The following is a 13292-nucleotide window of genomic DNA, read 5'->3' as shown; positions in this document are numbered from 1 at the left end:
CTCACTGCTGAGATGGTAACACTGTCCACCATTGGTCTGCCTCTTCACAAATCTCAAAAAGAGAATATGGAATTTGGATAAAAGCAGGAAGATGACGACAGAGATCGGACATACAAGGAGCCTCCAAGCACAAAATGGTCAAACCCAACAGAAGTGTTCAGCTTGAAGAACAGGCTTCTATGGAGATACATGTGACAGAGGACTTTGAAATTACATGTGACTGAGAAGACGAAAAGTGAATAGCTGCTCAATGTGTTTCTAGCATATGAGTGTATGAGCTGGGTAGCAAGGTAAAAAAACAAACAATCATATTTCACAGAAAGTAAAGCTGTAGAACTCACTACAAGATACTGTGGATTTCAAAACTTTACATGGAATCGAAAGAAACTGAATAAACTCATAGAAGAAAAACACTATTACATTATGGATGTCATATACATCTGGCGTCTGACTGACACTGCTGAAGAGTACAAAAGTCAACTGCAGGAGCACCAATATATGCTTGTCCTGTTGCAATGATTTTCTAGTTATTTGCTGTCTGGACACTGCATTTCAAGCACACTTAATACAAATTTCATGTTAAGTGTTCTGTCAACAGAAAATTCATAGACCTTCAACATAAGGCAAGCTAAACATTTTCTTGATACTGGTCTTTCAAAAAAGCTACTTGTTATTATTTACATGCCTAAGTCTTAAAATAAAAACAAGATCTGAAATTGCATTATCAAGAACATCTATGCATTTCAATTACAAAACCTGGAACATGAAGAAATCAAGATTTCTCTTGAGGATGTTGTTAAGAAAAAAATTTGGGAGGGGGATGTTATGGAAGCTGTTGTTGTGTTCTAGCCAAATAAATAAGATAATTTTACCTGTGTTGCAGTATTCTGCAAAGGCTGTTGCTGTATCATGTGTGGAGTACTTATATGGCCCGTGTTCATCCCACTTTGAGTCTGATTAGTCTGAACAACTTGACCTTGCATGTTTATTGGCGTAAGCTGCTGAACATTTGAAGAATTTCCAGAAGCAAGCTGCACAGAACCAAAGTTGAGTCCAGAAGTTGATTGCTGCAAGAACATCTTAAAAAAAAATCCACCTGTTAGCTTTTAAGAAAAATCTTAATTGTTCAACGTCTTTTAGAGAAACTAATCTTAATTATTTTAAATCGATGTAAGATAACGTTTCATCTTAGTTATTAGAGGTGTTGAAACAGCCTTGCAACCACCAAGAGCAAGAGACCAAATGCCCATATAGGGTTAGTACTCAGACTCTACTGTAACTGATAAGAATCAGAACCCTGATTCCTAGAGCACTAAACATCAAGGTTTAATATTTGTTCTTAAAGAAAAAGTACCATTTAGAGACTAACTTGTAATGTAGTCTACAACTGTCTAAAGGCAAAATGTATTAGAGATCACATTTCTATTTGTAGGATCTCTAGCAGTTAAACTAGTTCAAATGAAGAAAATCTCAGAATCAGTAGATCCAAGCATAGCATCAAGAACATAATCTTACTTGGCAATCAAGTAGTCATAATGATTATACTGAACTTTCAGACTTTGTTGTAATAAGCTGAATTCAGCACAAAAAATGTTTGAGTCTTTACAAAAAGCGAGGCCCAAGACTGCAATGAGACAGGGTAAGGTAGAATGTAGATATTTTTCCAGTTTCCACAATCCCAAATAAATTCCACAGTGCATGGGAAGAGAACTGTGAATTTCTCCTCTTGAGGCATCTATAAGGCAGTCTGCTGCTGGCAGGCTTACACTAGACACAATAAAACACTGAAAATGGCACATGCCAGAAACTCCCACTCTTCAACAGAATTTAAGCACATACTCAATACTTCCAGGAAGTATTTTTTCTGCTCTTTCTTCACAATCTACACTGAAAATATTAAGATTATTTCCTTAAGGTGTATTTTAGTTTTCATAGAATCATAGAATAGTTGGGGTTGGAAGGGACCTTCAAAGGTCAACTAGTGCAACTCCCGCAATGACCAGGGACATCTTCAACTAGATCAGGTTGCTCAGATCCCTGTCCAGCCTAGTCTTGAATGTCTCCAGGGATGGGGCATCGACCACCTCCCTGGGCAACCTGTGCCAGTAATTTAACAACCTCATTGTAAAAAATTTCTTCATGTCTAGTCTGAATCTCACCTCCTTTAGTTTAAAACCATTACCCCATGTCCTATCATAATCCACTCTTTTAAGAAGTCTGTCCCCATCTTTCTTGTAGGCTCCTTTTAAGTACTGAAAGGCCACAATAAGGTCTCCCCAGAGTCTTCTCCGGGCTGAAAACCTCCAGCTCTCTCAGCCTGTACGTTTTGGTGGTGTGGGTTTTTTTTGGGTCTCTGTGGTTTTTTTGTTTGTTTGTTTATTTCATTTTTTGTTTTGTTTTTAACTAGAAAAACCCAACAGAGTAATTCTTTTCTTCCCAATGCAACTGCTGAAAAAAGAATAACAAAATTAGAAAAAATATACTGGTTAAAATACAGGAATCAGATAGTCAGCTGCTAGACTGAATGTAACGGATCCTCTAGACTTGTCTTTCTGTCTCAGTAACCTCTTCAGTATGCCATGCAAAGTAGGGCGTGTAGGAGGACCACAGCCAGATAGGATAGTCTAAGAAAGAAAAGCTATGAATTTGACACCCTTGAGCTAAAAGGGGAACTAAATGCTTATCTTACATATTTTAGATGAATATTCTAATGGCGACAAAACTATGCAAGAAGTAATAACCATGGCATCCTTTCACATTTAGCTGCAGGCATAAGCTGGCTTGAGCCACTCAACATAGAAAGGACACACTGTGGCACTTCCAGATACATTCAGAAGCAAAATGGCAGGTACCTCAGGAACAGCCTCTTTGGGTGCTATGGATTTTAGGCACATTAAGTCCAGATGGCAGCTGACAGGGTGTAGGGAGGACGACCTTGTGGAATTAACTGCCCAAGTATCTTTTTAGATCCCTAAATTCTCCACAGATCAAACCTGTAAGTTACACTCACTCACCTGGAGCCCTTGACCGTGGACAATTTGAAGCTGCTCTTGAATCTTACGCAACTCTTCCTGCTGTCGATGAATATTTGCCTCTATCATTCGTGTTCTTTGCTCTAGCTGGTCCTTTAGATGTTGCATAGCTCCTAATTGAGCTGAAAACTGAAACACAGGCTATAGTGCAATTAATAAATTAAAAGCTGAGCAAAAATAACGTTTTATTTGCAAGCAGTAGATACACTCCTCCACAGTAGCAAAGAAATTCATCACTGCTTTTTAAGCTGCTAATAACCATAATCTGAGAACAAATTCATCTGTATGAAAATGTCACAGAACTCACATTTAATTGGTGCATCAGACTGGTGAACTAAATTGCCAAGACTCTACAAAAAGCCTTAACAACTGACATGGTACTGCAGATGTTAAAGATCTCTCAGGTTAAAAATTAGAATTGTACCTGTTTACAAAAAAAAAAAAATTCACCCAGAGCTAAAACATGTACAAATAACTTGGGAATACCCTTAGTGACAAACACAGAAACCATGTTTGCCACCTCTGTTCTCCCCTAGACATCTGCTACGGGCCACAAGTCAATTAACTCCCTGATACTTACATGCTGTCTACAGGACAGAGATCTTTAGTTGGACCTGATACCACCATTCATAGGCTGAGTTGTGTTACAAGCATATGTGTAGAAATTTACCAGCATAGTTGACAGATTTTTAAATTCATGTCCTAAAACATTTTATCTTAAATTGTGTTTAGATCTGTGTTTCTAATGGCCCAGGCTGAAAACTAGATCCACACAAGCAACACAAATTAAAAAAATAAAGGGGAAGTGTCAAATTGGGGAAATTGCTCATTTCAAGAGAATAAAGTTAAAGTTGACTATGGCACCAAATAACTCAATTTCTGAAAGAGAAGTTAACCTTATATTCAGAACAAGACTGTTCAAAAAATAATAAACCAACTTAATCCATACCTGGGACATGCCAGACTGGAGCTGTAAAGTTGCAGGCTGAGACATCGCTGGCTGTGTTACTGGTTGTCCAAGAGACTGGGAGCTTAAAGACTAGGATTTAAAAAATTGTTCCATAAATGGAAGAGAACGAACTTCATACTTGACAGGAAATATTTCTTTACATAGTGTCAATTCCAAAATAGCATCATATGATAAAAACAAGTAAATGTTTCCTGAAACATCTAACCTTAAATGTTAGAGAATTAAGAACATAAGAACAATTGATTATATACATTTTACATATATATAATTTTTCCACCGCTAAAAGTATATAGAAGCAGTAGGTATGAACCAGGAAAAACAGAAATTACAACTGTTTTAGAAGTCTTATTGCTAGTAAGGGAAAAACTTTTTCAACAAGTTTGGAAGTTGACACCTTTGATTTGTTCTTAAACTATCAGTTTTTAAAAATGTATATTTTAATAAGCATTCTACTTTTGAAGTGCATGTATTAGTTCGACTGGAACAAGAGCATCAAGTACATGAAGCATGACATCTTCTCACATTACTAAGACTTCAGAAACAATATAAAAGTATTCACTAGTATTCTTAGACTCATAAATTTATATTAATTCTCTATAAGGACACACACAGCATTATGTTGGAAATTATATATGTAAATAACTGCTTATCCACATATATGTACTAAAAATGCAGAATCATAGAAAGAAGTTATGTGTGAGTGAAAGCAGAGATTCATACACAATCTTGCAAACCCTAGTACCAAAAAATACTTATATGTTTAATTATTGTATTCCCTTAAAATGTAGTATACTGAAGTTGCATGTTCATACAATTCTGATAGTCATGTATTACAAGTGCAAATACTAGCTTAAATTATTTGTTTTCAGAAGAAATAAAACAAAAGCTATATGGATTTAATAATGCCTTTTAGAAGTGAATAACACTGATTAAGTACAAAATTTTCTCTGAAGAATTACCTGACTACTCAGAGATGATCTTCTTTGCGCAGTCTTTTCATGACCAGATAAGCTTTGCCTTGGAGGAGTGCTAGTGTCCACTGTCATCTTAGTAGGTGTTGCTGACAATGTTCAGAGTTACAACAAAAAGAGACATGTTAATAGTAATCTCAATTCTGCAATGCAATATTCAAATCACAGGAAACTTTTCAAGGATTAAAAAAAAAGCTTAAGGCTTGGACTCTTTTTACCCTGACTATCCAATAATAACGCAATCTAATAGACTGAAACAAGGTGTTCTAGGGTTTGCTATTGAACCTATAGAAGCAGAAGTCACTATTTACAACCTCCGAAAATCTGAGTGGTCAGCAGATCTCTGAACCATCAAAAAGGACATTTTCATTTGCACACTTTTCATAAAATGATGATTAACTGCTCGCTATGCATTTAATTAAAGTAGGTAAGGAAGAGAAAGCCTTCCCTAGGAAGGAAATTATATATTCAACAGTTGGTGCTTACATGAATGATCCGATACTGCAGTATGTGAAGATTTTCTTGAACTCCTGGAGGAAGCGGAAGGTGTGGGGCTGGTATCAAACCTTTCCAGTGCTTCTTTGAGACTCACTGTGTTTATGTGATTGTCAGACCCAGAGTCCTGACTCTGAAGAGACACACAGAAACAACCACCATTTTATCTGATTTGGCACACAATGTACATTTTTTAACAAATATCTAAGATTATCCTATGTCTAATCAACCCCCCTTACACAGGTGACTGTGCAAAAGTAGTGGCCTGTTTGATATCTTTAAGCTCAGTTACCATTTGCAGCTTTTATCCTTGGAAAAGAAACAAAACCAAAGTCAAATGACCAAAACGCATGCAGATACAGGGCACAAGCTGATTGCTGAGCTGACCACCTCCTCTAGCAACTCATTTCACTCCAAACACCAGTGTAATGAGTGAATTGTTTATTCTTTTGAGAAAGTGTAAGTTAATTCCACAAGATTCTAGTCCTGCATTTATACAGTCCTAAAATTACATTTGGCCCTTTGAAGGCAACCGCAAACTGCTGTGGCCCCCAGTAAAAATGAGTTTGACACCCGTGCGCTAGAAAGAGCACTGTCAGATGAAACTTGCTGAACTGCCAAGGGAGTTTGACACCCGTGTGCTAGAAAGAGCACTGTCAGATGAAACTTGCTGAACTGCCAAGGGAAAACATTTCTGAACTGCCAGGGGAAAATAGACAGAGGATCTGCACAAGCTGGCTTATCTAAGACTCACTGAGCTTCCAAGGACATTAATTCAAAATTAATTTTGTACACTTCTAAGAAGTGGGACATTCACACAATGCAATAGCTCCTGCTTTGCCCTTGTGAACCCTTTTAAGCCATTTTTGTGTGTTGACCTTGGTTCTTCAGATTAGCAGTGCCTCCAGTATGGAAGAACATTTACTTATGAATCAAACTCTGCAGAAATCAGATCATAACAAAGACTTATGGATGTTGCCATGGTATAACTACATGTACATGAACTCCTGAAAAGACATAGGTAAGTGTTCAGGGCAGAATACAGTTAAACCAACACCTTTCCTAGACTTCTTCGATAATTTCAGTCAGTCATATTATTTAGAGTACAAAATAATTACTTTTTCTGTAACAGGACAAAACACTTCTTGCTGCTGTGTATTTGCTTACTACTTTTTTTTTAGTATGAAAGAAAGAAGAGGTATAATAAAATAAAACACTCACTTTATCTGCTGTTATCTCTGGAAGAGACTCCTCAATACCAAGTTCTCGTCGTCTTTCTGCTCTAACTTCTGCATAACTAGAAGAACAAACCGAATATGACTATTATAATCTTGGGTGATTTAAAAAACATACCTCAAAAAACAAACTCCTGGGAGCTACCTTGCTTACAAAGTATCTTGTGAAGTTTTCCAATGATTCTTTAAACTGCTGTGATTTCTCTACCTCCAAAAATACCAGCAATACAGCTTCCATGCCATTAGAATTTCTTTAATATATATATATTTTTTAAATGCCTTACCTTACAACAGTGTGCGTACAGACAATAAACTCTGGCCTGGAATTCCACTGGTGATACGTGATATAGTAATGTGTTTGCAGCCAAATCCATTGTTGTCCCTTTGTAAGGAATCTGTAGTAACATGACTTCCCTTTCCCATATTGCATTACTATAAAAGTAAAGAATAAAATCTACTGTCTTTCCAGTCTGTAAATATTACAATCATATCATAAACATTATTTCCCAGCTTCATATGGCCCAAACCCATATATAAATCTAGTATTATGATAATGACTAAGAATAGGTTTAAAACTGTAAATTTCTACAAAAAAAAAAAAGTACACTGCATTTTTCCGAGAACTGCAGAATTCAAACTTCCATTTATGTGGAGTTTTTTACATATTGTGAAAAATTCATGTGCAAAAATTTTAAATACAGCTTTATAAAGAAAAACATAGCCAAACAGAGAGCTTGTTCTATTACATGTTTAAACAAGTTTTGCATTTATTAAACATCACAGAGCCTTTTAAATGCTATTGGAAGAACTGGAGAAGTATTAGTCCTAGTGCTCTGTGCTCCAAGCTAACACAGTGAAGACTCTGTAAGATAAAAGTGAAATCTGTTTTATAGTTCAGTATCAAAAGAAAAAAGATAATGATCAGCAGTGCAATAAAGTCAAATGAACGGGAGTAAAGACCTTTCACTCAATATATCACAAAATTTCACTACAACAGCCATACCATTTAACAAACTTCAAACCAGCATCTACAAAGCAAACTCCTTCATTGTAGGAACTTAGTTATACTCACAATGCTCGTGACATTTTGCCAGATTATCTAGATCATCCACATGATAATAATCATAGCCTGATGTTCCCAAAACTTCAAATGGAAGATAACCTATTATTGGAGGTGCCCTAATTAATATAAAAATAAAATGTCATTTTATTTTCACACTAAGAAAAGCCAAGCGAAAATTATTTCATTATATAAATTTTCTTGTTTACAGTCTGTACTAAAAAAAAATAATTAACTCAACACAAGCTATGAGTAGTTAATGCTGATTAGTGAACTCTAAATATTACAGCCCATTCAGCTACTATTGCTGTTTTACATAGAAGGAATTGCACCTGTGATCCAAGAATAGGAACTTCCATTCTAAGCTATGTCTAGATGTGAACTCTTCATTGGGTTCTTCAACAGTGCACATTTCCTAAAAAGTAAAAAAATAACAATCTCTCTCAAAAAGGCTCTATTCTAATTCATAAGCTCTTTTGAAATTCAGACCTAAAGTTAGTAGAAAACTCCACAAGAGCTCTAATGTTATTTTTAGACAGCTTCATTGTTTTTGCTTGTTTAGATGCACAGTACTGAGGTAGAATCTAATCTCAGCTGTGCCAGGCTGGCACTCAGTTGATTTAAATGCAACAATCCTGGCATGAGATTAAACTCAAGCTCAGTATCTGTAAACACGGCAGTACAAGCAGAAATCAATAGTTCCTGCAGTTATGCTTTTAACTTGTAACAACACTCCCACCAGACTCCCTGATTACAGTATTTGATTATAATGGGTAAAACCCAACAATGAGCACGATGGCCACTTATTTTGAGTTTAGGAATTGGATTCCTCTTTTTAGCGAATACAGAGTACTCCAAATCACCTTGGCTTGAGGGCCCAGGCATGTATTACAAACAACAACATTATTCTTATGTTTAGAACTCATGAACAGTAAGAGAACAATTGTATTTCCACAATGACAACAAATCTTCAACGTATTCTGTATATTGTTTTACAAGTGTTCTGTTCAGACATATGTGCAATCAGTGCATGTCACAGTTTCTATTTTCCCCTTCCACAGAGGTGAAGATGCCTCATGCTGAGATAGTGACAGAGCTAAGTACCCCAAGCCAGTCGGTTCTATTGCAAACTCCTCTTGCACTGCCTTCCAAGAAGAAGGATGGGTGATGGAATACATGCATGCACACAAATACGCCTCTCAATGTATTACAATAAAGCTGAAGATCAGTAAATCTTTCTCTTTTTTTGGATACTCGCACAGGTTTGTCACACTTGTAGGAGCTTGCAGTGGTATTCCCATTGCCGGGAATACAGTAGAATCTACTGATGATCAGATACCACAACAGTTTCCTAAAGACTACACCACAGAGGCCACTGCTGCACTGACATAATGTTCACAACAGGTGTGCGCAGATGAGCACACTGCTGCTCTGCAAACATCTAACTAAAATAGTCCTGCAGAAAAATACAGTAGAACACTGACTGTAGTTCCTGCAAAGGGAACACCTTCCTTTTCATTCTTTCAGGTTATAATACAAAGAATCTAAGTGGATATTTTGCAGTTCATTAAATAGATATTTCAAAGTTTTCTTTCTGCAAAAGAAAAAAGCAAGCCTATCTAGGCAATGTTTTTTCCTCACCTTCATCAGTGTAAAATGTAAAGGCAATGACTAGACAGGGAGCTATATCATGGAGGCAACGAACAAAATCACTCTGGGCACGAATTTTTTACACTTGGTGTGACTTCCAGTTAGCAAGACTTAACCTTCAAAACTGAAATTACTCCTAAAACCCAAAGCCCACCTAGCTTCCTAAGATTATAGCATTTAATAAAGCACCACTCATAGCAAAGTAAAAGAAATGACAGAGCAAACGTATATCTTTAAGATATACTTTTGGTTTGTTGTTTCTTTTAATCTAATTATTTTGGTACATTTCAAAACAAAAGTAAAAATAACTTAAGTGCAGGCAGTAAAATCACAGTAAAAACATCATTGTTAGAGAGCAGCTGGCACTAGGTTAGTATCTGATTATCAATGCATTTATATTAATGATTTTCAGATTCCCACTGTAAAATGCCCCTGGGCAGAAGCTATCTTGTTCAACAAGACATCTTGTTGAAGTTGTCAACAAGGCATCTAGAAAAGAAAGGACTTTCATTTGTAACAAAAAGTATTGTTAGAATTCCTTTGGCTGGATTAACCCTGTCTTCTCGATAGGATTCAAACATCCACCAGCCAAAACACAAGGCAAATGTTTTACACAATGTGCAGAGCCAAATCCCTTAAGTGGAAAGCAAAATTTGTGGCATATTTTGTTACAAAAGTGGCGGGGTCATATGCAGAAAATAAAAATGTGAACTTTCAGAAATTATTCTCATGAATACTATGACTTTCTGCAACAGCACTGTATATCCTTGAGAAATTACATTTTAGGTAAAAAAACAATCCAGAACTGTATACCACCTGAAATAAAAAGGGGCAGATGAGCAGACCGGTTCTACCTCCATTAAGGCAACCCAGTACTAAAACACACGTCTCATTACTCGTTGCATCATGCATCTGTTAGTAAAGTTCCTGAGATGGTAAAGTTTCTGACATAACACTTACTTGCTAGAGCCTAGTTAATAACAGTTAATAATAACAGATGGTACCAAAAGAGTATAAACAAGTACTGTCAGATTAAAAGTCTTCAGTCTAATGTTAGTCTTCTTCACAAGAAGATTTCTCAGATGAACAGCACTAATCAAAACCCTTGAGGGGATCTTAAAACCTCTGTAACATGAAAGCTTCCTTGAGCACTAGGGGCTCAGAAGTTCAGATAGAGGAATGAAACTTTGGCCAGAGTATAATCTGTAAGGCTTTTGCCGTCAGGAGACTGAGAGACTTGAAAGATCATAAATGGATGTTCCTCAACATCCAGTTGTACTGTTCTAGGACTAGGAAACACAGAAGTCATACTATGCCACATTCTAAACTGTCAAAATTTAAAAGACAAAAGTATTTGCAAGTCCTGCTGAGTTGGTCTTTTTCCCCAACTATTTCATTAAGCAAAAACATCACACATTTAACATCTCTACCAACTGTAGGCATAGCAGGAAGAACATTATTTAGATCGGTATGGGAAAAGTGATGAAATATTTCCATGGCTTCAGGAAAAACAAACAACAAACTCTCTCTGGCATGCAGTCTGCAAAGATCCGGTTCCTGTTCAGCCTGATAGAACTGAAGTTTATACAATTTCTCCAAGTGCTCCCTACTACACTTTCAAAATGCAAAGTATATAGACCATGTCTTTAGAAGCAGCAATCGTCAGCTTAAGACATGAGTGCATTCAGCTTACAAGAAGAACACTTGAATGTTCAAAGAGTTCTCCAGGACAGATCACAGCTTAGCCATGTGTCATATACATTTCATGGCACTGCTTTACAACTGAACTGCAAGAACAAATATTAGATAGTAGTCTATTCTGAACCTTGATTAATACATTTGTGTAAAACATGTAATATGAATCGCAATCACAGACTACCCTGTACTGTATCCTGAGTATTTATTTTAACTGATTTTGTTGAGAAAGAGGATTATACTTAGTAAACTACAAATTTCATAAACATCCAATCCTAAACTTGGAAAGATACCTTCATTGTACATCAGCAGTTAAGTAAAATGGTCTTGTTAAACAACCAGGTTACTGAATCACAGTACTGAAACAAAACAAAAAGAGTTCTAGTACCTCAAACCCAGCTCTCAGTTACTGTCAAGTGATGTAAGCTTTCATTAAGCCCTAACAGATTTTCTTCTATGTCAAACTACAGCAAGACCCATGAAATTCACATTCACTATTAACTTCTCCAGTGAAAGTGGAGTCTTGATGTTATCTTTCATCTCGTTTACATTAAACTGTCTAAATTATATTCCTATGGACTTCTTCTGAATTTATTTATTGCGTATTATTATATGACTATTTAAAAATGGCATTCACCATAACAACTTCATTTGATGCTTTGCAAAACATTTAACGTATTTGTGAAGTAAGAAATACAGACACTTTCACTTTCATGTAATAAATTCCTTATGGTTTTCAATAATATTTGCAATGTTACGTGCATTCTCTCTCAAGTTTTCCTGTTCAGAGTACATTTTAAAATGATACAAAAGTGACTTGTACATACCTTGATGAATTGAGGTGTAGCTAATCTAACTGTGGCTACAAAGCAAACTTTGTCTTCATATGAAGGCCGATGCGATCGCTGAATAGTTCCTTCAAAACCATTGTGCGCTGAGTTAGGAACTGAGGGAAGAGAGAGAAGAGGTCAACACAGATTACTATATAAACATGGAGGAAAATGGCAATAATATCTTAAGAGAAATGGCCCAGTATTTATCTAATGTAGTTTCCTTCCAACTTAACATACATAAAGAAAAATGCTACATATAATACATACACATATTTGCACAGGAACAGTAGTTGTAGAGTAGTTATGAGAACACAACCATCAAGTAAATTTCTCAAAGAACTAAAATTATCATCAACGTGATATTATCTGACAAAGCAGTTTTAAGAAACTAATAACAATTCTAATCCTTCTTGGTAACTACTAAAAATGACTGGAATACACCTTCTTCAAAAATATTTTTAAAATTTCTCTTTTGTATCAGGTTTTTCTAACTTTTTCTTTTGAACTCTGAGGTCAGAATTTCTCTTCCAGGCTTCCATCACATTCAAATGACACAAGCTGAAGACACACTGAGTAATAGAACAATCAAATGCACAACAATTATGTACACGAAAGAATCAGGACATCAAGCTGAGGACAAATTCCCACTTACTGAATTACAGAGATGGATGGAACCATAAGGTGCCAAAGGATGGACTAGACCTCAAACCAGATTAACCTAATCCTTCATTTCCAGCAGGTCAATTTAGTTTGTCTTTACTAAGCTTTAATGACGGTGACTTTAAAACCCTGTCAGACTCTTCCAAGCCTAACTGGTTTTAATTCGACCCTAGATTAGAACTTCTACTGAAGTTTCATCATGCAATTTAGGCTCATAGCTCCTTGCTCTTTCCATCAGAAGGAAAATAGGTAATTTCCTTCCTCTTTGTCTTATCCCTTCTCCTTCGTTCTTCAGAGTTTATCTTGCCTTGTAAGTTAGACATTTGAATTTCTGATCGCTTTCACTGCTCTTGTCTGAACTCTCTCCAACTGCTCTACTCCTGACAAATAGTGTCAAAAACTGGATGAGGGCATATGTGTGCTAAGAAGTGCAAGGAGATTATTTAATGTGATTTAGATTGTATTTTAGAAAAGCTTCTGCATATTCACAATTTGGTGACTGGTCACGGTGATTTGGTCACGTCCAGTTTAAATTCCACAGCAACTCCTTTTCCTAAAGGACCGCTATATAGCTGAATGTAACCTTTTCCCCTGTTCACACCATTTGTTATTCCTAAATTTAGTAACTTGCATTTGTTCTCAGTCATTATCTCTGGGGTTTTTTTCCCTAACATTTTCATAACATTAAAAA

At 36.2% G+C, this 13292-nt stretch overlaps 1 protein-coding gene across 6 annotated transcripts in view; it reads right to left on the bottom strand.

Annotated features, from left to right (window-relative positions):
- CLOCK (clock circadian regulator) overlaps window positions 1-13292 on the bottom strand; it is a 64181-nt gene that overhangs the window by 8784 nt on the left and 42105 nt on the right. For 5 of the 6 annotated variants that reach the window (XM_080343451.1, XM_080343453.1, XM_080343454.1 and 2 more), the window contains 10 exons: window positions 11936-12054; window positions 8096-8178; window positions 7776-7882; window positions 6988-7135; window positions 6690-6765; window positions 5460-5601; window positions 4962-5062; window positions 3982-4071; window positions 3015-3173; window positions 873-1079 (listed from right to left, as the gene is read on the bottom strand). In XM_080343451.1, the coding sequence (XP_080199577.1) occupies window positions 873-1079; window positions 3015-3173; window positions 3982-4071; window positions 4962-5062; window positions 5460-5601; window positions 6690-6765; window positions 6988-7135; window positions 7776-7882; window positions 8096-8178; window positions 11936-12054 (1232 nt within the window). The remainder of the gene's footprint in view (window positions 1-872; window positions 1080-3014; window positions 3174-3981; window positions 4072-4961; window positions 5063-5459; window positions 5602-6689; window positions 6766-6987; window positions 7136-7775; window positions 7883-8095; window positions 8179-11935; window positions 12055-13292) is intronic. The other variant, XM_080343455.1, reaches the window with a different exon arrangement.

This window comes from Nesoenas mayeri, assembly GCF_963082525.1.
Source record: "Nesoenas mayeri genome assembly, chromosome: 4".
Classification (NCBI taxonomy): domain Eukaryota; kingdom Metazoa; phylum Chordata; class Aves; order Columbiformes; family Columbidae; genus Nesoenas; species Nesoenas mayeri.
The sequence above is the reverse complement of the archived record's forward strand: the minus strand, read 5'-3'. Positions and strand labels throughout refer to the sequence as shown.